Genomic DNA, 25,923 nt, shown 5'->3' on the forward strand with positions numbered 1-25,923 from the left:
AGGACTTATTTCCTGCTGACAATTTATTATTTCTAAATTGTTAGGCTCTGTTTCTCATTTTATACTTAAACACAAGATACAAAGAATGCTGTATTCTTTGAAAATGTAATCAACTAGCCCTAGCTGGTTTGGCTCGGTGGATAGAGCGTCAGCCTATGGACTGAAAGGTCCCAGGTTCGATTCCGGTCAAGGGCATGTACCTTGGTTGCCGGCACATCCCCAGTGGGGGGTGTGCAGGAGGCAGCTGATTGATGTTTCTCTCTCATCGATGTTTCTAACTCTCTATCTCTCTCATTTCCTCTCTGTAAAAAATCAATAAAATATATTTTTTTTAAAAAAAGAAAGAAAATGTAATCAACTAAATACAATAAAAATTTCTCATGGATAAACACTTATTCTTCAATAATTTCACACTCCAACAAAGATGTTTCCATTTCTCTGAAGTTCTTAATCGGTCCAAGAACTTGGTTAAATTTTATCCAATTTACTGTTTAATAACTGGATTTTTAAACCAGCATACAAAAAAATCATCACTACACAGCTAAAAACTAATCTGTTAATTTCACCACTTAATTTTCAGCTATTAGAGTGTTTTAAGTAGCAAATTACCTAAATTATGAATATTTTCAAAACAAAACGGTTTACAATTACCAATATACAGTGAAGATTAAAAAAAAACCAACAAAAACGCCTATACTAAATTCTCATGCTTTTTCTTTTCAAAGGCTCCTATAAAGAATGTATGCTTCCTCTAAGCCAATCGTTTATTGTGTACATTTAAAATAACATCTGGTTTAAACAGTTAAAAATATAAATGCTACAATTTTTATAAGATCATCCCATAAAAATGGACTCAAATGCTAAACCATGCCCTGAAATCAAATATTTAAATAATATTTTAACATTAGCTTAATATTTCTGCATGGCCTGATGCTTTCACAATTCAAAAGTTTTACATTTTTAATAATGGGAATTGTCTACAACTCGGATAAACCCACAAATTCAGTCTGAAAAGCAGTAGTAACATATTAATTCAATTATCTTAGAGGACGTATATACCAAATCAATCTCACTAACCTATTAAAAAATAATGAAAGTATTTCTATCAAAGCTAATGTCTCCTTTTCAGGTGTATTTATTAAATGAGCTAAAAAAGGAAATAGAAGCCCGTTTTCCTTAAGTACTACTCTAAGCCAATTCCACACAATTAAGATATTTTTGTCACCATACTGCTTCAATGAATTAGATAAAAGAATTCTGAGAAATTCCATACATTTAACTTTCAGACATCCATGTTAAACTAAAAACTACTAGTAATTGTTTAATGGAATTGTTGTTCTCTGCTTACCAATTTGACTGTAAAATGTCAAATGTTTTCAAAGTATTACTTTTCAGGTGATCAGATTGGATTTTACCATTTACTATATTGGGGGAGGGGGGGAGCTGCGGCGGGGGGAATGAGAACTTGGCAGCCAATGCCTGGGCTAGAGAAAACTAATAACTAAAAAAAAGCTTGAAGTCATCTCAAAAATGTCTACAGTTAACGCAGTAAATCTGTAGAACTGTGCAAGTCCCTTTTAGTCTTTCAATAGAAACTCCACTCAGCAGGGCTTGGGAGGTTGCTCATAATTTAAAAGTAATCAAATTTACAGACCATCATGGTCTAAGCACAGAATAGCCAACTCTAAACATCTCTACTCTGTTCTTATAAAAAGGTAGTATTTTTATTTAAAAACCACCCAAAACATCACCAGTACATTTTATAAAATTAAATGCAAATTTTATTAAGGTCTTCCAATTACATATCTCAAATTTCTTGAATGGAATAGAATCTTTTGGAACTGGAAAGATGGCAGAGATGAACACTGATATCCCTTGAAACCCCAACTTTATTAATAGAGAGCAATTCCTCTGCAAATCACATTGCCCTTATATAACAAGATGAAATAGTATCTTCTCCCTTACTTTGGCAATAGCTATTTCCTAATGAAAAAAAAAAATATAGTGGTTTTGCTACTTAAAGTTCATATAAAAATGAGAACCTATCTTTAGGTTAACATTTTTAAAGTTCAGATGTGTTCAAATGAGCTATGGGTACAAAAAAACATGAGCACAGAAGGTCTAATCAAAGCAACCAAAATCATTTTGAAAATGAAGAGGAAAAACATCAGGTGTTTTCATGGCATTCCCCCCCACCCCCCCACATAAACTATTGCAATTGGTTGAGGATTTCCAGCAGTTAATTAAAATCTCAGGAGTGAAAAAGATAGTACTATACAAATAACAAAATGTATTCATTCACATTCTAAGACCATAATACTAAATTTTCAAAATGGAAGCTCTATCATTTCTAAAAATGAACCTAATGTTATTTTATTACAAGCAGAAACTCTAAGCTGTTTTCCAATTACAATTCAATTAGTCCACCCTCACTGCCAAAACTTTAAGTTCACCAGAAAAAATCAACAGTAATTAGCCTGAGGTATTTTAAATGTGGCTCTACAGTATCAAATTTAATGGGATTCCCCCAACCCCCTTAAAAACGGTCTTACTTCTATTTTAGAACCATGATCTCTATGGTCATAACAAAAATACCTAAAAACGATCCTTGGACCTTTGAAATAGTTGGTTATCCATCCACTTTTATTAAATAAGGAGCCACTAAAAGAGCACTGCCTGACCAGATCCAGAGTAAAGTACTTGACTTTTGTTTTCTGGTTTATTTAGCAAACTGTGGTAGACTAAAAGGCTGAATATCATACTTGTGGTGCAAAAAGTCCCAAATTTTTAAGCTTTCAATAGGTTGAGAATTATTTCATATATAATTTAAGTTAATATGTCTAACACATGTGAGGTAGTTAAGTAAACAGCACTACCCATTTTAATACATAGTAAACAGAAGCATGGGTAAACAACATACTCATACTTTAAACAGTAAGAATTGGAATTCATCAGAGGCTTGAGGCCTTCTCTCATTCTAACCAAAGGAAATAAAACTTAACTTACTCTTTTAAAAAAATTACACCATTTGTCTTTTTTTTATACTTTCTTATTAAATGTAGTACACCTCGTCCAGAGTTGGCACCCTTTTCTTCAATATAATAGTAAACTGGGCACAATACTTAATGCAAGCTAAGGCTTCACTTCTGCCTGAATTAGTACAAAATTGTAAGACATTATCTTGTGAGAACTAAAATTATATTTGACATTTTTATTTTAGGCTACAAACAAGCAAACAAACAAAGAAACAACAAAAAACTTGAAATGAACTTGTCAAATGATGAAAATTCATCCTTTCCAGGGAAGCAGAAGGTAGACCCTACCACAAAGAAGAGATGTTTAGTTAATGGAGGTTAAATTTAAAAGTACAGTTAAAATAATAAAGCTTAATGTCTGAAAATACTAGATTTCATTTGTCTCCCTATGGTAACTAACCAATAACCATACAATTGAGTTAGGGTTCTTTATAGTTAACTATGTCACCTAAAATATTAAAAATCTATTAAACAATCAAAGTTAATAGATGTGGTCTTACTGGAAATTCTTAACCATAGATTGTCTTGACCAGTTTGTTTTTAAAATGAATTGTTTCAGTATAGGCACTGCATCTCTATAACAAAGTAATGAAAGACAAAACTTAAATCCACTTAACTACCAGCTGAAAAAATACTTTGGTTCTTCAGGAAAAAAATTAGGAAAACAAAAAAATCTGTTTCATTTAACAGTTTGTTTATTTTCATAGCTGTATCTAACAGTTACATGATAAAAATACCCCAGAAGAACCAAACTATGTAGCAATGAATGAAAATGTGTGAGAGAATTTCTGCATTCAAGATATCTGGCAGAAAAAAACTAAATTTAAAATGCTAGGTAGAACAAAACTGTCTTTAAAATATCAATTCCTTCCCTTTAAAAAAATTATTGAGTCTACCAAGAAAATACAAAAACATAAGTCTGTAAATAATAGTTGTATTTAGGCTATTACAGTGCAGGTTATCCTCAAGGCCATACATCCTGCTTCACTGCTGCTTGCACTCTGCTGGGTTTTGATCCTTCTGTTAAAGGAAAACAACAAGTCAATCTATTTTTTTCTACCAGCTTCAGTTAATATTTCATTAGTAATTAATGACCTTATCACATTATCTCACCGCTGTCAAAAATTTGGCAAATCAAAAAAGGGGTATTAGCAATGATAGCAAATTATTATTCAAACATTAGCAGATCATGAAAATGCTAAAATAAAATCCAAGTTTTATACTACTGAATGAACTCCGTAAAATGAGACAGAGCCATAATCTTGAAAAATTAAATAACCAAGCAATTTGTTAGTTGTAATAGCCATTATTTTTGCCGTTTTATAGATTAGTTACTCAAAAAAATACTAATTCCATTCATAATTTGGTATTAGGAGTAAGTCATATGTGTTGGAATATTTAATTTGAGTTTTAACTATCTTCTCTTACCTGCCCAGTACGTTAAAGTATCTTCTGGATATTTTGTAGCATTTAGCAAATGAGTGAATTAAAGAGAAACCAGTTTCAAATGAATCCTGATAAAATGTACCATGTATTTTTTAAGAAAATAAAGGCCTTTACTAACCCTGATATGACAAATTTCTGGGACTCAGATGGAGAAGGGAGGTGGTTGGTAGAATCTAACAAGCAGTACTGCTCCCCTAATTCTCAAGCACTCCTACATTCAGATGGTTTAAAAGTTGACCTTTGTTTATAAGCTTTCTTTTGGAGGGGAAACAGCCTAAAACAGCCGTGGGCAAACTACGGCCCGCAGGCTGGCGTTTGAAATGAATAAAACTAAAAAAAAAAAAAAAAAAAAAAAAAAAAGATCGTACCCTTTTATGTAAAGATGTTTACTTTGAATTTATATTAGTTCACACAAACACTCCATCCATGCTTTTGTTCCGGCCCTCCGGTCCAGTTTAAGAACCCATTGTGGCCCTCTCAAAAAGTTTGCCCACCCCTGGCCTAAAACCACAAGCTGTGATTTACAATGTTTCTAAAAAAAACAAAAAATGTACATGATAGCATGCCATTAAAATAGAATCCGAGCCCAGCCAGTGTGGCTCACTGGTAGAGCATTGACCTATATACCAGGAAGTCACAGTTGGATTTCAGGTCAGGGCAAATGCCTAGGTTGGGAGCTCAATCCCCAGTAGGTGGTTCTGGAAGCAGCCATCAATGACTCTCTCATCATTGATGTTTCTCTCTCTCTCCCTCTCCCTTCCTTTCTGAAATCAATACAAGTGAAAATAAAAAGAATTCTAGGGCTTACTTAGCCTGGAATTTAAAAATATAAGGTCAGAATCTAAAATAAGTTTCTTAGGAGAGATGCATTGAAATTATGTGTATTGTTGAAATGCCAGTGAGGATTTTATATTTTATATATATATATATATATTTTAATGGCCTAGACTTTAATGGATAAAATTAAACTTTATATTGAGATATTAACTTTTATTTAACCTGCCTTAAATTTAATAGAAAACAGCACTAATTATACTCACCTTTGAGTCATAGTCTGGATCATTTTCCTCATCTTCTTCTTCCCCTTCCTATATTAAAGTTCAAAATGCATCCATGAAGTAGGTACATAGTAGGCAAGAAATGGCTCATAATGTAGGAAGAATTTAAAACAAGATACTCTATAGGTCAATAGAATTTCATGATTACAGAGTTTGGTGACAATGCAATTTAATATGAAAGCTTCTATTATGAAAAATTTCCCAACACAACTTGAGACATCCAGACAGCTTTTATTGAAAAGATTTACTGCAGCCAACGTGGGAAAAGTTTACTGCAGCTTTTGACTTCTTCAAAGAGCTGATAACCCTGCAGCAGAACAGAATTATTTGAAATAAAAAAAATGTTCTGAGTTTTACAATTTATTTATTGAAACCTTATACATACATTGTTTGGCTGTAGATTCTAAAATCATAATTTTTCCAAAAATGTTTTTTATGCATTATCACAGAATAATGATTATAGCAAAGGAATACATAAGTCATTCAATATGCTTCTCAACGTTTTAAACAGTATTATTTGCTCATTTGGTAAACATTACCTCATCCGCTTCTTCACCTTCTTCATCATACTAAAAAAAGGAAAAAAGGGTCAAGTTTGATGAATAAACTTTTGAGAACAGCATTATTTACATCCATCATTGTATCCACTAGTATCTAAAAAAAGGAAACACATTTTTCCTAAAGTGAATGATTAAATGTGATGTAACAGCTATTATTGTAAATATTACTTTCTTATACTTAGGTGTGGAACACAAGGCACAAAATGTCTATCTGAATTATTGCCATTTAGCAATAAAAGACACCCAAACCTTTGAGGGCAACCTAATTTTACCTAAATCTTTAATTAATATTCCTTGGAATAAAAATTCTATGCTTCCTACTATTGTTATCTTAAGCACTAAAATAAGTTCTTGGCATGTTTTATTTGGTCAAAGACAAGAGCATAATAGATCTACACTACTAACCAAACATTGTGAAGTTTCACTAATTCAGAGCAGTCTTCCTATTAGCAAAAAAATAAAAACTATAATAAATGAACCCAAAGAGAATCTATTTAAAACAACTCAGAAAATTTATCTACAGGACATCAGGAATTATCCTAATAGCATTATTCTGCTGTGCTTTCTAAAAATTACATCTATTCATTAAACCTCTCACCAATTCTGACTATCATACACTCACTAAATGATTTTATTGCAGGATTCAGATCCACTCACATCATCATCATCATCTTCAATGGCTTCTCCAGTAAAGTACAACACTGATCTTGGGATTATACGCTCACGTAAAAAGTGACCAATTTCAAAGTCTGCAGCAAGGATAGCTTCAGCGTCATCATCCTATTTAAGAAAAACAAAAGCACAAAATTTAACTTTGTTATTTAATTCAGCACATGCAACACTCTTGGGTTTAAATCATGAAGTAACTCTCAACTTCACTTTTAACTTTCTGTCATTTGAAAACTTACTTAAATGTGGTATGACCCACCAGTCATTTACAGTTTTTTTTAAAAAAGAAAGTTAGCAGAACTGTGTATATACTCAGAAATTTGGGGGAGTAAAAATTAGTGAACTAGTTATTGTTTATTTTTTTTATGGCTTAAACGTAAAATATAAATAAAGCAACTTAATTACATAACTGCCGTTTTCCTTTTAAAATATTAGTTACTGAAAACACCAAGTGGAATAATAGAATCTCACTCAGGCTATCAAAAATACATTCTAGTTTCAATAAGGAAGAAAACTATAGTCTTGAAAACTTTGAATCCCTCAAAGTATTTGCCAAGTTTCAAAAGAAAAGAAACTCTTGAGCATTTCAGCATTTTTCAGTGAAAGCACTATGAGCATTTGAATGGAACTGTTCAGATGCATCGAGAGCTTCCCCATGCACTACAAACCTAGTGGCAACTACCCCAACTCCCCACTTTTCAGAACTAGTCCTTTAATTTCATACACAGTAAACAATTCAACAATTAAATAATAATTCAGCTTACCAGATCTCCACTCTCAGGAACTGCAAAATTGAGAAGAGAAATTCAAATGAATAAAAAAAATTAAACAAAGCTTATAATAAAACCACCACCAATATGCAAACTAAAACACTATTTACCTTCAGGAGGGGCAAAAAAATTAAAGAACGAGTCATTAGAAACTGTTTTGGTCACAGTACGAACTGTCCCACGTCCCTTGTGTTTCTGTTTCTTTTTAATGGTTTTCAAAGTGACATTCTTCCCTTTTTTCCAATCTATCTGGCACCTTCCAAACAAAGAGAAAAAGAAAAATCTCCTATCACAATTAACACATTACTTTCAACTGCTAAGACTTTCCCAAATAAATAGTATATTTAATTTCAAATTTTAGAGGGCAAAATTGATCCAAGTGCTTTCTATAGCAGTGTAAAGAGAAAAATTTTATTTCTAACCACATTTTTTCAATAAACATATTTACAATCACCATAAACTCACAATATAATAAATTTAAATGTGCACTTCCTTTGGAGAAATGTCTATAATATTAGCCATTTTCCAAGAAGAATTCTAGGAAAATGGCTAATTTCTCAGATAACATTTTACTCAAATATTTGGAGATAAACTATTTATGTATGTATCTAACACACAGACATGGAAATACCAATATCACAAATCATAAGTACTACAAATACAGACTTAACATTCTGTTAATATAATAAAATTAAACTCACCCTGTACAACCCATAATTTCTGGTCCATCAAAAGAAAAGGGATCAGAATCATCTGGTTCGGACCTCATTCTGTATGTCTTTGTCAACACTTCATTTGTGAAATATTCATTGGGTTCAAAGTGAAATTCTAAAACAAAACTCTTTTAAAAAAAAAAAAAGTTAAAAAACGAATTAAATTCCTACATAATCAATTTCAATTCTTTAATAAGTAAAGCTTTATCTTTAGTTTTTATAAACATAAAATTCTAAGTGACAGTGTTTTTTCCACTCTGGGAAACAGTCAGATAAATCTCCTTTATGTTAAAAGCAAAATGATGCACAAATCTTAGTTCAGCATACAATACTATTTAGTAACATGTTTATGAAATAGGTTGGGCACATCTGAATAAACTGACCAAGTCCTCATTTCTCTCTCCATCCCACAAAGAGAAATTTTAAATCTTTGACTAGAATGTAAGCTGGACAGAGAAAAGGCCCAACCTTATTACATGCCAATATAAGAATCTATAACCTTTAGTAGCTTTGCCCATACTTTACATTATACTACTGATGGTTTTGGGGAAAAGCTGTTGGTGGAGCTCTCATAACGGGAAATTAGGGGCCCCCCTCTAGTATCTTCTATCTTATGTAAGTCCCAGACACATGCCTTTTAATACAAAATAAGTACTTTTTTATTCATGTTTCCTTGGTATTATTTTTTTAATACATTTTAAATCCAGGAACAATGATAAACTGTATTTTGAAAATAGTTAAGAGGGAGGAAATGTTGCATCACAGTATCAACATCTAAACATTTATTTCCTACCAATAATTAAGTATACCAAGTATCACTTTTAATATCTCATCCCCATCTCTAACCCTTAAATGTCACACCTCTTTTTAGAAAGTTCCACTTATTTATCTGTTAACATCTGTTACAAAAATTGAAAGTATTTCCAAGTTTTTACCATAGGCTGGCCAGCATCTGAGAACTTCACTTTAATATCTTTCAAGTGCTTCAGAATAGGTTCATCATGTTCCTTCAAATTAAAAGAAAAAAAAAAAAGGAGTAAGTAATGTGGCATTTTAGGATGAGTGTTCTCCTACTGGACAATGAACACTGAAATGACTGACATTTTCAAGTTAAGTTTTATGTAGCAATGACTACTTCATTATCCAGACTGAATGGGCTGAAGAGCACAAAACCAAGTCTAAAATAGGCATGTTTGCTTTCAAATGTTTCCTGATTGATTTAACTGCTGCTCTTAGCTACTCTTGTTCCTTTCCTACTTTCTGCTTGATGTTTTCCTACTTGGTTAAAGTAGAATTTCTATTAAGGAGTCATTGTTTTGAGATCATTTGTTTTTCTTGATACTAACTTTCAACAATCAAAATATCAGGAAACAAGTACTACAGTGCAGATGGCAGTGGCTCAAGAAATGCTTCTGATTATAAGACAATGTTTCCCAGAAAAAGTGACAACTGTAAAAGAGTTAAAGATAGCCCAGCTGGTGTGGCTCAGTGGTTCAGCATCAACCTATGAACCAAGAGGTCAAAGTTCAATTCCCGGTCAGGATTGCAGGCTCTATCCATAGTGTGTGGCATGCAGGAAGCAGCCGATGAATGATTCTGTCTCATCACTGATGTTTCTATCTGTTTCCCCCTCTCCCTTCCTCTCTAAAATCAATAAAAATAATATTTTTACAGCATTCTTATAAATACAAATGTACTCTGGAATAGCTGTTTCAGACTGAAAAGGTCTTTTGGGTAAGACAATTGAAATGGTTAAGTCTCTCACATCCTACCTCCACACTAAGCATCTGAGACAGAAGGCACAAAGCTATTGTCTGAGAAAGCACCAGACAATAATGACCAATTATTAAAGGGACTATTTCATTATCTATTTTTAAAAAAATGAATCATAATTTATTTGGTTACATTAAAAAAAAAAAGCTGCAATTTCCCCTCTACAGACAATAGCTGTTTCAAAAGAAAGCAACCATTTTACAAATGTCAACTAGGGAGAGACTAGTCATCAAACATTTAAATTTCAAAGGTTTACACTCTCTGAGGTAACCTGATATTTTTATGAGTAATATTACCTGAACCATATCACTGAGCAAGTCAACATTCTTAAAAACAGTCAACCAAAATTCAGGAATTCCCTTGGGGTCTTGTTTTTCTTCATCCTTTTTCTCATCTTCAATTTTGACCTTTTCTTTCAGCTCCTCCTTGATAAATAACAGCATACATTACTGAAAACCTAAATTAAACCTCTTGATAAAATCTTACACATCCCCTTAAATTAAATGTAAATATAGAAACCAACAAACCCTCAATCACTAATTATAACTTTCCGCCCAAACAGTTCTAGTCCAATTGTGTAAATACTGCTGTTACCCATACCAAACCTTACTTTTATAAATATTGCTACAACCATACTGCTCCCGAAGAGAACAGTTTAGTAGGTCACAGTTTACAGGGCCATACGGTGTAGAAAAAAGTTTTAGGAAAATAATTTTTTAAAGTCATGAAAAATAATTACTTTTAAGCATACTAAACAGGAAAAGCAAAAGAAATATAAACCTTGTCCAATGCTTTATTCCTTGATGTTTTCTTATAAAAATATTAGTGACCCAGCGTGCGAAATCGCGCAAGACCCGGGACCCCAGACCCCGCCGAGTCCCGCAGCACTACGCGACTCAGAGTCAAATCTCTGCCCAACCGCGGGCACCTCGCTGCGCAGGCAGCCCCACCCACCCGCACATGCCTCGGCATGCACGCAGCCTCCTGGTGACCAGTCTTTGGTCATATGGCATTAGGGCCACTGGGTTTTTATAATATAGATTATATTCTCTTAAGCAACCAACATTAAAATAGCAATTCTGGAGAAACAGGGTCATTTAACAGAGCACTGGATTTGTGTCTCAGCTCTGCCATTAGTTGTGGGCAAGTCACCTAGAAGCCTCCATTTCCTCACTTGAAAAAAAGGGAACAATCCTTTGTATGTCATCATGAAGTTTGAAGGAAATGCTTTCATTCCCAAAGTATAAAACACCCCAAATTAAAGTTGGTACCAACCGAAATATCATCTTCCTCATCCGGTTTCCATTCACATTCTTCTTCCGTAGGTTCATAAATTGCATTAATGATCTCAAATCGCTAAAATGATTGAAGAAAAAAAGCTTACATGATATCCAAGCTAAAAACTATCTGTTTCTCATTAGGAACCCATAGGTTTTAATTAATGCATACCATACTTTGAATTGCTATTATTGATAGTTTTCCCAAATACATCAAGTAACCATTTTTGCTGAGAGGTCTAAAGAAAGTTTATTTCTGGCCCTGGCCAATGTCTCAGTGGGTTGGGCATTGATTGTCCTGATTCCCCATCAGGGCACATGCCCAAGTTGTGGGCTCGATCCCAAGAGGGTGTGAAGAAGGCGCCCAATTGATGTTTTGCTCTTACATTGATGTTTCTCTTTCTCTCTCTCTTCCTTCCTCTCTAAAAATCAGTAAGAAATCTTTAAAAAAGTTTTGCTTCTGGAGCTTTACTACCTTCTCAAATTTAACATATCTAAAACAAAAGTAACAGAAAGCATTACCTTATCAAATAAAGGTTGATAGAGAACAGCATACTTTCTTTCAAGATCATGAACTTCCTCATAGAACTTGGCTTCTATCTGTGCACATTTAACTTGAAGGTTTTTGAGAGCATTCACTCGTCTTTTAACTACCTTAGGCAAGCTGAAAGATTAGAAAGCATCAATTACATAGCATGCCAGTAAGACACAAGTTACACTTCTTTTATCATTCTGAAATTGAAGCATAATAGGTTTCCTACTTGAAGTGAAGATATACTAACTCAAAATAATTAATCTTTAAGAGGTATAAATACATGGGCCTCTGTACTATAAAAGTTCAAAAGTAGATATTTAGCCGGATACATTAAACTGATAGGAAAATATAAATCATATTCTCAACCCAAACCTTTCATTGTACTCAAGTTCAACTTTGTTCTTATGCACTGGCATCTCAGCTGTAACATACAGTCTTATCTTCTAAAGTTAAAAAGTCATGGCCCTAGTCAGTTTGGCTCAGTGGATAGAGCATCAGCCTACAGACTGAAGAGTCCTAGGTTTGATTCTGGTCAAGGGCATGTACCTCAGTTGCAGGCTCCTCCCTGGTCCAGGCCCTGGTTGGGGCTCATGCAGGAGGCAACCAATCGATGTGTTTATGTCACATTGATTTTTCTCTCTGCCTTTCCCGCCCCCCTCTAAAATAATCAATGGAAAAATATCCTCAGGTGAGGATTATATATATATAAAAAAAGCCACCTACACTAACAAAAGAGAAATATGTAAATTGGTCATCACTCCACTACACCCACCATGCAATCAGGATGACTGCAAATTACTGATTGCAAATTAATGCAAATTAACCCAACAAAGATGGCGGCTGGAGCAGAGAAGCCTAGCCTTGAGGCTTGGCTTCTCCGCTGCGGCCAGACCCAAAGTCCTGGGTCCCGCGTGGCAGAGGAAAACCGGTGCCAGCAGCCAGGGGAAGGAAGGTCTATTGCACGAATCTTCGTGCAACGGGCCTCTAGTGGAATGATAATACTAAATGATAACTGAACTTTCTTCAAACAACAGACAAAATAATTTCTCACCTGTATAAGTTAGTATTAGGGGAAAGGAAGGGAGCATATGTATACTGGGAAATAGGACAGTACCCTACACCATTATTTTCTATTGTAGTCTCTATTTAATTTGGAATTTGAAATTATATTAAATAAGACTATAATATTTTATGACGAGAGGATGTGTTTTTTTTAACTAACAACTTTATTGAGACATAATTCATATATTATACAATTTACTATGGCACATAGATTTTTAAAACGTTATACATACCTAGTCTGTGAGCCCCTCAAAGAATAAACCCCTCAAAGAATGCTTACATGTATGAACCCCTCTACTTCCCCAAAATATGCTAACATTCAAAATTTACCTAACTTCAGTAAATCTGTGCAACAGATCTAGAATCCAGATTAGAATTTCCTGTCATACACAAATTGTTGTAAATCAAGTAATATCTTACTTAATCACTTTAGTTAAGATAATTAAGTAAAGCCCTGGCTGGTTTGGCTCAGTGGATAGAGCGTCGGCCCTCGGACTGAAGAGTCCTGGATTCAATTCCAGTCAAGGGCACATGCCCGGGTTGCAGGCTCGATCCCCAGTTGGGGGAGTGCAGGAGGCCACTGATCAATGATGCTATCTTATCACTGATGTTTCTATCTCTCTTTCCCTCTCTGAAATCAATGAAAATATATTTTAAAAAAAGATAATCAAGTAAAAAAGCAAATACCAAAACATTATCAACTTTATTTCTTACAAACAAAAAGCTTAATGTTCTGTCATTGGGCTGCTGACCCCTACTCCCACTCCAATGTGCACGTGTGCATGTACATATACCATACATGCACACATACACAAGCAATTTCCAAGATTGAATTCTGTGTTTAACTGGTATGGGGTTGACCTATCACCTGGGAAAAACATCCTAGGATGACCAGAGTGGGTAGCCTTTAAGTTCTGCGCTTGCCTTTCAACACTCACTGCTGTCCCCTTCAACCTTCAGAGCCCAGTGCCAGGGTTTCTAGAATAACAAGAATTTGATGAAAACTGGACTGACTCAAAACCCACAAGCACTGACTCCACCTCCTCCAATCCAGATACAATGGATTACAACCAGGAGACTGCCTCCTCCCAAAGCAGCCAAAATATTGCCCAGAATTGTCAGCAAACTTTAAATCTGAAGTGACTGAAACTCTCCTTAGGCTCATCCCCTCCCCTTCTCCTTAAACTCCACAGGATTGTCACAAACCAGAGTCAGATCTTCATTCCTCCCTCAATACTTATCATAATCCCCAAACTCTAAGGCCAAAATACCTAGACACTTGAGTACAGAATGAATGAAATACTTATCACCCGAAGCAGAATTATTAGACTAAGACTTTCAATAGAATATATATACTTAGAGAAGAGGGAAGATAGTAGCAGTATGAGACAAGACCAAGAAATCTGAAACAGGATTATTATGATAAATGCAGTAACTAAAATGACCAACAAATAGGATAAACAAGACAGGTTCAACTGAAGAAAGTCTGAGGTTGAAAAGCTCTCCAGATAGGAGAGAGAGAAAAGCTCTGAGATATGAATGACAACTTTAGCAATAGTTAAAAAACAAAGGGAGGTGAATATCTAAAAAGAGAGAGAATTTCTCAAAGTTAAAAAGCAATATGAAAATCTTTACCCTAACCCCAGACATGTTATTGAGATTTAGGAATAACAAAGACAAAAGAAAATTCTAAGAGTTTAATAAAGAAAGCAAATAACCTACAAAAGAAATCACACTGACATAAGGCTTCAAAAGAAAATACTGTATATATGCAAGAATAAAGTGAAACTTTAAGATAATTGAGAACTTTAAAAATAATTTGTAAGTTTAAAAAAAATCCACAAGAGGCTATAAGGTAAGGGTGGTCAAATACCTTGAGAAATTTTACTGTTGCCTTAAAGGAAAGAAATAGAGGACTAGAGAAGTTATTTATAAGCAATATAGATATTGGTGAATTCAAAAAAATCAATAGGAATAAATAAAATTAGGTATTGGGTTATGAGCCACTCTCCTATAAGAACAAAAAAAAAGGATGCACTTAACTTTGAAACCAGAAGTCAACTTGTTCTATTCAATGAAAAACAGAAGACAAACCAAACAATAAATCTAAAAATAAGGAAAATATGGTAGCAATTGAGTCCAAAAATATTACCACTTTTAAGAAATGTAAAGGGTTGAATTTACTAATAAAGAAGCAAATATTCACATTAGAGTAAGATACAAGGATGGAAAAAGACATGCCAGGTAAATAAAACCCAAAAGAAAGCTATTTTAATCTCAGACAAACAGAATTACAACGCAATCTACAACTGATGGATTTACAGTGAGAACAGAAAAATTAAGATTTTTAACACATCCTTCTCAGACATTGTTAGATCAAGCAGACAATAATGAGAAGTAAGAAGAACCCAAACAACACAATGAGTAAGTTTGGGCTATTAATTTAAGCATATAGATCTTCATATTTAACATTCACAGAACATTTACAAAAACAGAATATTAAGGTCAAAGAGAGAAATTAATCTCTTTAAAAAATTAAATGAACTAAGCATTCAATTAAAAAACTGTAAACAGAAATTAGAAAATTAGAAATAAGAAGGAAATAATAACATTAAAGCCACAGAAAGAGCAGCAATTAACAAATATACATACGGAAATAAAAAATCCAAAGTTGGTTCTAAAAACCAAATAAGAGTGAGGCAACTAGCAAAACTGAAGATGCAAAATACAAAGGGAAAATAATCACAGATTTTAAAAAATATCATGAATTATATACTAATCAATTTTAAACTTGGTAAAATGCATCCACTTTTTAGAAGAATATAAACTCTGAAGTTGGCATGAGAACTTGAAGAGATCAATTAGATTAAAAAAATAAGAAAAAATTCCCCAGAGCCTCTACTTTCCAAATCCCAAAGATCCAAGTCAATTTTTTAAGAGTTTTACCAACGGTTCAAGAAACAGTTAATTTCTATCTTATACAAGTCACTATAGGAAACAGAAAAAAAAAATAAAAGTAGTCATGTTCATTTCATTAGGCTCTAAAACCAAGGGATAGAATTACCACCCTTGAAAGTTTTTTTATTGTACATACATACATGCATATATTCATTTCACTAATGAATAAGGATCCTGAATAAAAGTATTAACTACCTAACTCAATGATGTAACAATACATCATGATTAAGCTTATTCCAGGAATGCCAGGTTAGTTTGATATTCAAACTATGTATTTCAAAAAATATATTTAATATGTACTTAACGATTCAAGTAAAATGTCAAAAGACCATCTAAACTTATAGAAAAAAATGGTCATAAAAATCATAGACAAAAATATAAATGGAGATTTTATATTCATTCCTGGTTAAGGTTAGAAATAAGACGAAGATGCCCATTTTTAACACTGATGCTCACCATAATATTGGCCAGTGTTATACAGAAAGAAAAACAAACATGTGGTATAGTGTAACGTGGAAGATTACAGGTAAAACTGCCAGTATTTGCAGGTAAGATCTTTCACCCATGGGAGAAAATATAGAATAAATTACTATAGTAAGTGTACCAAGATTTCCAATATAAAATCAACTTAAAAAAAACCAAGAGCCCTCCTTCTCTACATCAAGAACAGCCAGTCATAAAATACATTAGAATATTAAGATACTATTCACAACAGCAACATAACTAAGGTATATAGGAATTGACCAAGAACAGACTATATAGAAAAGCTGTAATAAAGACACAGAGTCTGATCTGAATAGATATAAGGATATGGATGAAACAATTTAATATGAAAAATGACATAACTCCCTACCATGCTAATATACTTATTTATTCAATGCAATAGCTATCAAAAATTTTAATTTGGGCCTGGCTGGTTTGTCTCAGTGGATAGAACATCAGCCTGCAGACTGAAGGGTCTCAGGTTTATTTTGGTCAAGGGCATGTACCTCAGTTGCAGGCCCGATCCCTGGCCATGGTCGGGCGCAAGTGGGAGGCAGCCAATCAATGTGTCCTTCTCATATCAATGTTTCTCTATCTCTCCCTCTCCCCCTCCTTCCACTCTCTAAAAATCAATGGAAAAATATCCTTAGGTGAGGATTAACAAAGCAAAACAAAATTTTAATTCAGTGTTTTTTTTTTTGAAAGAACCCTGATAAACTTACTACCAATCATATATGTACAATAAAGGTGTACAGATAGGTCAAACCATGATGGGAATGGGAGTAGGGAGCTTGTGTGAGGTGAGGGGTGGCAGAAGAAAGTAACTCATCCTGCCAGATATTAAAACATACTATAAAGCCATGCATGGTAATTAAGTGTGACAATGACAAAACAAGAGGGAAAAAAAAGATCAATGAAACAGCAGAATCCTGCTCAAAGACAAACACATGTGTTTATAAAAAAGTGATATGCAATAAATGTGCTAGCACACTAAAAAAGAAAAAAAAAGTGAATGCCTATTCACATTAAATACAAAGATGTACTCTAGAGGAATTGAAGACCTAACAGTAAAACTAGTCAATAGGAAATAGAGAAGAAACTAGAAAAGACTTAACTTCAAAAGAACAAATCATAGGTAAAAACTGAATAAACATAAAAAGTAATAATTTTTGTTCATTAGAGGGTGTTATGTGTAAAGTAAGTAAAAAAGACTGATAAGGGATTAATATCTAGAATACATAGGAAACCCTGCAAAACAAGGAAAAGATAGTAAGCCCAAATAGGAAAAAGGATACAAATGAGCAACCTAAAAGCCTCACAATTATGAGAAAAACTCATCAGAAATCAGGAAATCTAAATAAAATAAGCCTGTACCTCTTCAATTGAAAAGTAAAAAAACTATAAAGCTGAATGATGCCAACTGTTGGAAAGGACACAAAGATAAAGCAACCTTCACTGTATTGGATACAGTCATCCTAGAAAGCAAGCTGGAAGTACCTAAGGCTTGCAAAGCCCAGAACTAGCAATCCCACTGATAAGTACATATCACAAAAAAATTCTTACATCGTTCCTTAGGAGGAAATGTACAATGACCATTACAATGGACTTTGTGTTGATGGAGCTTGGAGTCAATCTAGTTATCCATCAAAGAAAACGCATGTAATAAAAAACATGGTGACAAACATCAAGGAGATCTGGGAACCATTTAGAGCCTAGAAGCTACTACAGATACATATGGATGGATCTTAAAATCATAAAGCCATATAAAAAATTGCAAGCAGAATAGAATATTTGGGCTATTACTAATGATTTATATTGCCAACAAATTAAATAAGAAATCTGTTATTTCTTCTAATTCTGTGCATTTCTAATAAAACCTCTAAACAAATCTCAGAAATGATTAAGATCAGTATACTTCCTGTGGAGATGAAATTAAACTTTAAAAAGGCCAACTCTAAATTGGTGGTACTTAGCAAACCTAGATATTAAAAAACATAAGCTTTCCACTATTATGTACATACGTCCCCGATGGCCTTAAAAATAGATACACCTGCAATGTTGATTACAGAAAGAGAAATAAGAACTATGAAAAAGAACTTGTACCTTTCAATGTATCCTGTTGGTGTTTCTACCAGACCATCAAGTCTTTCTTGGAGGGCTGCAAGAATCTGAGGATTTTGCATCATCTGAACAGTCAGCTGACGCGCTTAAAAAAAAGGGGGAGGGGGCATCGAAAGAAGGATTTTATGAAAACGTATTATGCTATTTTAATAGGACAATCCAATCATGAGGTTTCCTGACTAGCTGGTATGAGTAGAGATGAGCAGCAAGCTAAAGAAAATTCACTCTAGGAAAACCTAATGTTCAGATTCCTAATGATCTTTAGTATGTGCCATGTCTCAGGACCATTTACACAACTTCTATCAACAGTATTCCTTCTCTTATTACTATCTTGTGTTTCAGCCATCTTGCATTTTGGGATGCTCAAAGCTTCATCCAGATGCCTATCTATGACTTGATAATTCTTTGAAGGCAGACAACACATTATCAGAAAACTGCAAATACAGTAACGGTTTGGAGCCTGGGAAAAAGTACAATGAGTAACCTAAATAGTTTACTTGATGTTTGTTTGTATAACGTGCCTGCATATGTCTTAATAGAGAAAGTTAACAGTTAAGTCAAAGGTTGTAACTAAAACCAAACAAAATTTGGTTATCAGCATGTCTCGAAATTATACTTAACCCAAATGTAGTTAGATATATGCAAAAATTAGTTTGCTATCTTCTTCAACAGACACTACCCAAAATTTCCATTTAATTTTTCAAATTATGTTTTCAAATGACTGCTAGTTCTAATTTGATTAGATGTATAGTTGTGATAATCTATATCTTTGGAATATCAATACTGGCCACTAAGGACACATGGTCTGTTATCTTTTAAGAAAATGCTGATGACTAAAACTAAGTTCACTAGTCTTAACAATTAACCTCATTCTGGCTTAAAAATGAAAAGTTGATTCATCTGTTACCTTAATATTCTTGGTTCCTATCTATAGGACAAAACCTAAAGAAGTATAATTCCACACTACCATCATTAATTTTAATGTCTCTTTTTTGGTTGGATTAAAAAGGGCATGCACACACACTATATATTGTCTACATATTAAATACGAAACATTTTCAAGTAAATTTAAACTAATGGTATTTGTTTAGAAGCACCACCAAAAACAACTCCCACCATCTCTAACATTTCTAAATTCAGACAAAACTCATGGGTAGCTAAGCTGTTTGACCCAACTATGCCATGTCACTCTAGCAGTAGAGGGTACACACACAGTGACTTCTGAGGGGTCACTATACTCACACCTTCCTCCCTTACCATCATTTCATCCCCATCTTCCTCTAGCCCTCCTTTCTTTCTTCCCTCCCGCAACATCAAACACACACACACAACTGTTACTAAACTGAGGTACAGGCTGGTGGATAAGGATCAAAGAGAGAACTACCTTCTAGAACAGCAGTCGCCAACCAGTGGTCCGCGAGGTCCGAAAGGTTGGCGACCACTGCTCTAGAAGACATGTGCCAGTAATCACTAGAGCCTGAAAAAATGTAAAATAATACCTTTAATTTTTGTTTCTTCACCAGTTTCTTCTTCTTCTATTTCTTCAACATCATCCAAATCTTGATCAAGTTCAGACTGTTCTTTGCTACAATATCATAGTATCACACCAAGGTTCAAATGTACCAAATTACCAAAAATATAAAATATGTAGAAAAACTTCAATTCATTTCCTAGGTTAATATGCCTCTTTCAAAAAAATGAAATAGAAAATCTAAAAGGGAATTCTGTTTTCTTTCTAACTTCATATGTAAACAACTACAAATATTTTTAAATTTCATTTAAAAGCATGTAGTCAAATATAAAGTTTATACTTCAATCTTTAAAAATATGATTTAACAGGTTTTGGTTCAGAGAATATGATGTCAGGAAGTACATTTCCTACCCAGTATTTATTGATTTTTCTTAGTAACAGCACCCTAATTTTATGAGATGACAATTCACAAAGCTAGAAAAATCTACATTTCCCAGCCTACCTTTTAGCTAGCTTGTGGCTACATAACTAGATTTTTAGCAGTGAGAGAAAATGAAGTAATATAGAACTTTAAGAAACCTTCCTTTATAGGATGGTAAACAGCTAACAGCCCCCCCCCCCCCTTTTTTTTACATTTCTTCCTCCCTAGAATATGGATGTGATGGCTAGAGTCTGGGCAGCCACACTGGACCGTGAGGCAACCTAGAGAATGGAAGTCAGCAGCTAAGGATGAAGGAGTTTTGAAAAATAGAAGAATTCTGGATCCCTGATGGCTGTGGAATAACCATAGCAGTCTATACTCATTATCTTTGTGGACTTTCATCCTTTTTCTTTACTTCACAGTGAAGATGGGGAAAAACAGTAAAAATTTAAAAAGCCTGAGACTACTTTATGCTTAGAGCAAAGCCAGGAGGATGGCAGCATTGGAAGGTAAAAAATAGTAAAATAACATTCTTCCCATTTCATCTTAAAAGTCTAGTTTCTGAAGATGAGATTATAATTAGCATTAAAAAGGGAAATAAGAATACCTAAGTCAATATATAGAGATTTTACATTTTAGTATTTATTTGGTTTAGTGATTTAGTTGCTTTACATGTTTAGAAAAGCATTTGAAAATTTTTCATATATGGACAAATACTGTCTAATTTTCATATGGGGACAAGTACAGAAAAAGTCAATTGTATTCTGCTAGCAAAATTTATATTCCCTTTAAGTAAGGGACAAAAAAAAACCAGCCTTCTCATCAAAAACAAAAATAATCATTTCTGGAATATCTCTGACGTATAAACTTGCTCTTCCTTCAGTGTCATTTCATTCAACCATTCATTAAACATTTAAATCTTAAAGGTAAAACAGGGGTCCACAAACTATGTGACATGGCCAAATCCAGCCCACTCCTATTTTTGTAAGTAAAGTTTTATTGGAATACAGCCAGTTAACTCATTTATGTATTGTCTTTGGCTGCTTTCACACCGTAACAGCAGAGCTGAGTAGTTACAAAAGATCACATGGCCCAAAATGCCTAAAATATTTAACATCGGGTCCTTTACAGAGAGTTTGCTAACTTTTGCTTTAAATAACTCCCCTCTTCCCTTCCTTCTCCAAAGGCTTGCAGGCATCCAAAATTAAATAATAAAAGAGGTAATTAACTTTTCTTTTTTCCTCAAAATTTAAAAAATGAAAGTGCCTGAAGGGTGTGGTTCAGTAGTTGAGCATCGACCTATGAACTAGGTCACAGTTCAATTACAGCTCAGGGCACATGCCCGGGTTGTGGGTTCAATTCCCAGTAGTGGGTGTGCAGGAGGCAGCCAGTCAATGATTCTTGCTCATCACTGATTGTTTCTCTCTCTCCTTCTCCCATCCTCTCTGAAATCAATAAAAGTATGTATTAAAAAAAGACAGTTAAGATGGCAAATTGCACATACTCATCTGATCTCAATCCTTCCAGGATCCCCACTAAAATTATGATAAAGGGTTTTTAAACAGACACACTCTGAAGGACAGACAAAGAGACTCAGGAGCAGCAACTTCACTGAGGACCGAAATCTAAGCAGAGGGAAAGCTGAGAACCAGCTCAAACACAGAATCTGAAAAAGAACACTTAATCTGGATAAAACAGGAAGAACAGAGCAAAACCTGATAAGCAGTTAAATTCTCAGATCCTCTCCCTCACTACAACAGATGACAGTTTCTTCTCTGGAAAGGGTTAAACTGAGAAGCTGGATGAAAGGATCACAGACAGTTACGAGTATCAAACATATGACATATGCACACTAGAATAGTGAATGTAGAGACCCCTTCCTAGCAGTCATCTCCCAATTTGACTCCCAGAACACCCATCCTTCACTGAGGTGTATCTGACCAGCCCAGGAAAAAAAAAAATATCATTCTGTCACTGGGGATTCTCATAACAAATGCCCACACTGAAGACCTTCCGTTAACATCCCCAATGGATAAGCTTCCCCTTCCCCAACACTCAAATGTTCTAGTCAACTTCTTAAAAAGAGTTCAACTGCCTGTCCCACCCCACCTCAACCTTAATGATTACCTTCTTTTTTGAGGAAAGCCTCTTACATTGAGACCAAAACAGAGGAAAGAAAAATGTAAGAGCAAATATGACTACACAGGGAAGGAAGCATCCAGAAAAAATATATTACAATCCATAAAACAAGAACAAGATGCTATAAAAACAGGAACAGAGAACAAAGGAGCTCATGAAAACTAAAACAGAAATTTAGAAACTCAATACAAGAGTTGAAAGATAAAGTTTCTTTAGCTTTCCTTAGAAAGAGCAATGAGACAAAGATGGAAAATAGCACAAAAGGTTATTAGAAGAATCAGTCCAACATACAACATAATAGGAGATCCAGAAAGAGAAAACAGAATAAAAATAAGAATATTCCCCGGTACTGAAGGTCCACCAGTGAATGCACAACACAAGAGATAAAAAAAAGTTCCAATAATATAAAATTTCAGAATTCTGAAACCAGAGTAGCTTCGAGAATAAAGATACATTGTGTAGCGTGTTTTTTTTTTAAGTGCCACATATAAATGACCAAGCATTATGACTTTGAATTTCAAAACAGCAAGACTAAAAGCCAGGTGACAATGGAGCAGCAATGCCTTCAAAATTCTTAAGAAAAACGATTTCTAAGTTAGAATTCTACACACAAACTATCATGCATAAGAGCAGAAATGTCATTTTCATTCATGCCATCTAAAATAATTTACTTCCCTTGTACTCTTCCAAGATACTAAAGAACCAACAAAGAAAACAGGGGATATCACAAACAGCAAACCCAAGAGAGGAGAAACAAAAAGAAACCTCAGTAAGATAGAAATAGATGCACAATTTCTTAGCTGATCTAAGAAATCCAGATTGGAGGAATGTGATTGAGGCAATAATACTTTGAAAGCCATGATCACTAAAATGCCTGTTGCCCATCTTCTTTTTATGCTGAAGATAGCATGCCTGGGAAAATTAGTCAGATTCTTACATGTATAGTACTTCAATGTGTTACCCTTGTGATAAAATTTTCCTGCCTTTCCATCTCCATGCTGTTGCCTGTAATAGCTGTAGATAATATCATGCCACCCCTACCCCAAGTATTGTTTTAACCTGTTCTCTAAGTTGGCAGGCTACTGTAAAATTACAAGCAGCATATACTGCAGCACATCCCATTTTTCCTGACCATATTTCTGCAAGATACCCATCCACACTATATTATTAACCCTGTTTGTAGGATGCATGACCTTGTCCAATGACTTCTCCAAAATAAGCCTTTGAAAAGTTAAAAAAAACCTCAATAAAGTTAAAGCCAGACTATGACCCAGATAGCCTTTTATTTTCCTATCTTGAAGCCTTCAACTAATAGTGGTAATATTGCCTTTTTCTTTATATATCTAAGTGTGTGACCACTATTCAGATTTTCAGAATTAAACATTAAGAATTTATAGGTGGTAAATTTCTAAAGAAAAACAACAAAGAAACAAATTAGACAAAAGCCAAGATAGAATTGAGAAGGGACACACATTCTAACAGTAGTAATGTTCTATTTTTAAAAGCTTGCACACAGTGCCCTATTATTCTTTAAACTCTACATAGACATTTTATAACACTTTCTATCTTGCATGTATGATACATTACAATGTTCGGCATAAAAATCTTTGCGAAATACATATAGGATAAAGTGGATTCTGCAAGTATTTATGATTCATTATTGTGCTCAGCACTTTCCTAAGAATAAACACTGACAAATGGTTTGCTGTATTTATGACAATGATTATATATACAACATTTTGTCTTGGATACATGGTATGCAACTTTTATAAAGAGTAGGCACTAAACAGTCATTACCATATATTTCCTACTACATAACTAGTACTGCTGTTAACTATACATCACAGTACAAATATCTGAAAAAGAAACAAACTATCTGCCACTTACTTGTCAATGTCTGCCATGTTGTTAAGAACTCCAAATATCTATGGAGAGAAACAACAATGTTAAAAAAAAAAAAAATAAAGCATACAACTTATTTAAAACCAAAACCCTTTACATCAATACCACATTGAAAACTATTCCAAAAGAAATGTATACTCCCATTAAAAAAGCATCAGTTAAGCCCTAGCTGGTTTGGCTCAGTGTCTAGAGCGTCGGCCTGTGGACTGAAGAGTCCCAGGTTCGATTCCGGTCAAGGGCATGTACCTTGGTTGCGGGCACATCCCCAGTAGGGGGTGCGCAGGAGGCAGCTGATCGATGTTTCTCTCTCATCAATGTTTCTAACTCTCTATCCTTCTCCCTTCCTCTCTGTAAAAAAAAATCAATAAAATATATTTTACAAAAATAAAAAAAAAAATAAAGGTCCGGGTCCCAATCGATGTCAGCTAAACCTTCCTGTCTCTTCAAATGTACTTCATGTCATATCACTGATAACAACCATACCCGTTAGCCTAACCAAGATATGCTTGCTGGAACACTGTCAACATTGCTCTTGGTTAGCCTGAATACTGTTAGAACTGATCAAAACACAGCCTAAGTTCTTTCTCATTTAGCATTAGTATTAACTTAAGCCCTAGCCTGTTTGGCTCAATGGATAGAGCATCAGCCTACTGACCCGGGTTTGATTCCAGTCAAGGGCATGTACCTTGGTTGCAGGCTCCTCCCCGGCTTGGGCCCTTGTCGGGGCTCCTGCAGGAGGCAACCAATCGATATGTGTTTCTCTGTCTTTCCCACTCTCTTCCACTCTCTCTAAAAATCAATGTAAAATATCTTCGGGTGAGGATTAACCAAAAACAGCCAAGATCTAATATTACATCTACACTGCTAACCCTCAGTGTCCAATTTGTGGTATTACACAGTCCTACAAAATTCTTTTGATTCTTTATTAAAAAGGATTAAAGCAGAACAGGATGTCTTCAGAGATGCCTTCTCCAATCTGTCCATTCTGAATAAATTTCTTGGCTGTACACACTTTTTGGGGGTTTTTTTGTTTTGTTTTTTTGTTAATCCTCACCTGTATATATTTTTCCATTGATTTTTAGGGAGAGAGGGAGAGGAAAACAGAGAAACATCGATGTGAGAGAAACACATCAATTGGTTGCCTCCTACACACACCCCAACCAGGGCTGGGGAGGAGCCTACAACCAAGGTACCTGCCCTTGATCAAAATTGAACTTGGGACCCTTTGGTCTGCATGCTGATGCTCTACCCAATGAGTCAAACCGGCTAGGTAATAGTGTGTGACCACTATTAGAAACACTATTTCTGTTTTTTAAAGTAGGCTTAATTTTGAAGTCAGGTCACGTGGGTTGACATCAACTTTGTAGCAATCTCACTTAGGAAAAAAACTTCTGGCCTTATTTAATCATCTATAAAATTAGATAAAAAATCATTTCCTCATTGGATTTATCTTATTAAGAAGCAAATTCATGTAAAAGATTTAAATAATTTGCTGGAACGACAGTTAAAAAACAGATTCTTTTAGTTCTG

At 34.4% G+C, this 25,923-nt stretch overlaps 1 protein-coding gene across 5 annotated transcripts in view; it reads right to left on the minus strand.

Annotated features, from left to right (window-relative positions):
• Nucleotides 1-344: 344 nt before the first annotated feature.
• NAP1L1 (nucleosome assembly protein 1 like 1) overlaps nucleotides 345-25,923 on the minus strand; it is a 34,053-nt gene continuing 8,474 nt past the window's right edge. The window contains exons 2-16 of one of the 5 annotated variants that reach the window (XM_059683667.1): nucleotides 24,379-24,416; nucleotides 19,960-20,045; nucleotides 18,443-18,545; nucleotides 11,824-11,965; nucleotides 11,300-11,380; nucleotides 10,321-10,446; nucleotides 9,187-9,258; nucleotides 8,240-8,379; nucleotides 7,649-7,794; nucleotides 7,533-7,552; nucleotides 6,757-6,879; nucleotides 6,079-6,108; nucleotides 5,522-5,569; nucleotides 3,986-4,055; nucleotides 345-3,319 (exon numbers count right to left, since the gene is read on the minus strand). In XM_059683667.1, coding sequence (XP_059539650.1) covers nucleotides 4,020-4,055; nucleotides 5,522-5,569; nucleotides 6,079-6,108; nucleotides 6,757-6,879; nucleotides 7,533-7,552; nucleotides 7,649-7,794; nucleotides 8,240-8,379; nucleotides 9,187-9,258; nucleotides 10,321-10,446; nucleotides 11,300-11,380; nucleotides 11,824-11,965; nucleotides 18,443-18,545; nucleotides 19,960-20,045; nucleotides 24,379-24,395 — 1,170 coding nt within the window. In that variant the 5' untranslated portion in view covers nucleotides 24,396-24,416 and the 3' untranslated portion in view covers nucleotides 345-3,319; nucleotides 3,986-4,019. Of the gene's footprint in view, nucleotides 3,320-3,985; nucleotides 4,056-5,521; nucleotides 5,570-5,750; nucleotides 5,847-6,078; nucleotides 6,109-6,756; nucleotides 6,880-7,532; nucleotides 7,553-7,648; nucleotides 7,795-8,239; nucleotides 8,380-9,186; nucleotides 9,259-10,320; nucleotides 10,450-11,299; nucleotides 11,381-11,823; nucleotides 11,966-18,442; nucleotides 18,546-19,959; nucleotides 20,046-24,378; nucleotides 24,417-25,923 lie in introns of those variants that run through there. The other 4 variants (XM_059683666.1, XM_059683670.1, XM_059683669.1 and 1 more) reach the window with 4 other exon arrangements.

Source organism: Myotis daubentonii, chromosome 2, assembly GCF_963259705.1.
Source record: "Myotis daubentonii chromosome 2, mMyoDau2.1, whole genome shotgun sequence".
Lineage (NCBI taxonomy): Eukaryota > Metazoa > Chordata > Mammalia > Chiroptera > Vespertilionidae > Myotis > Myotis daubentonii.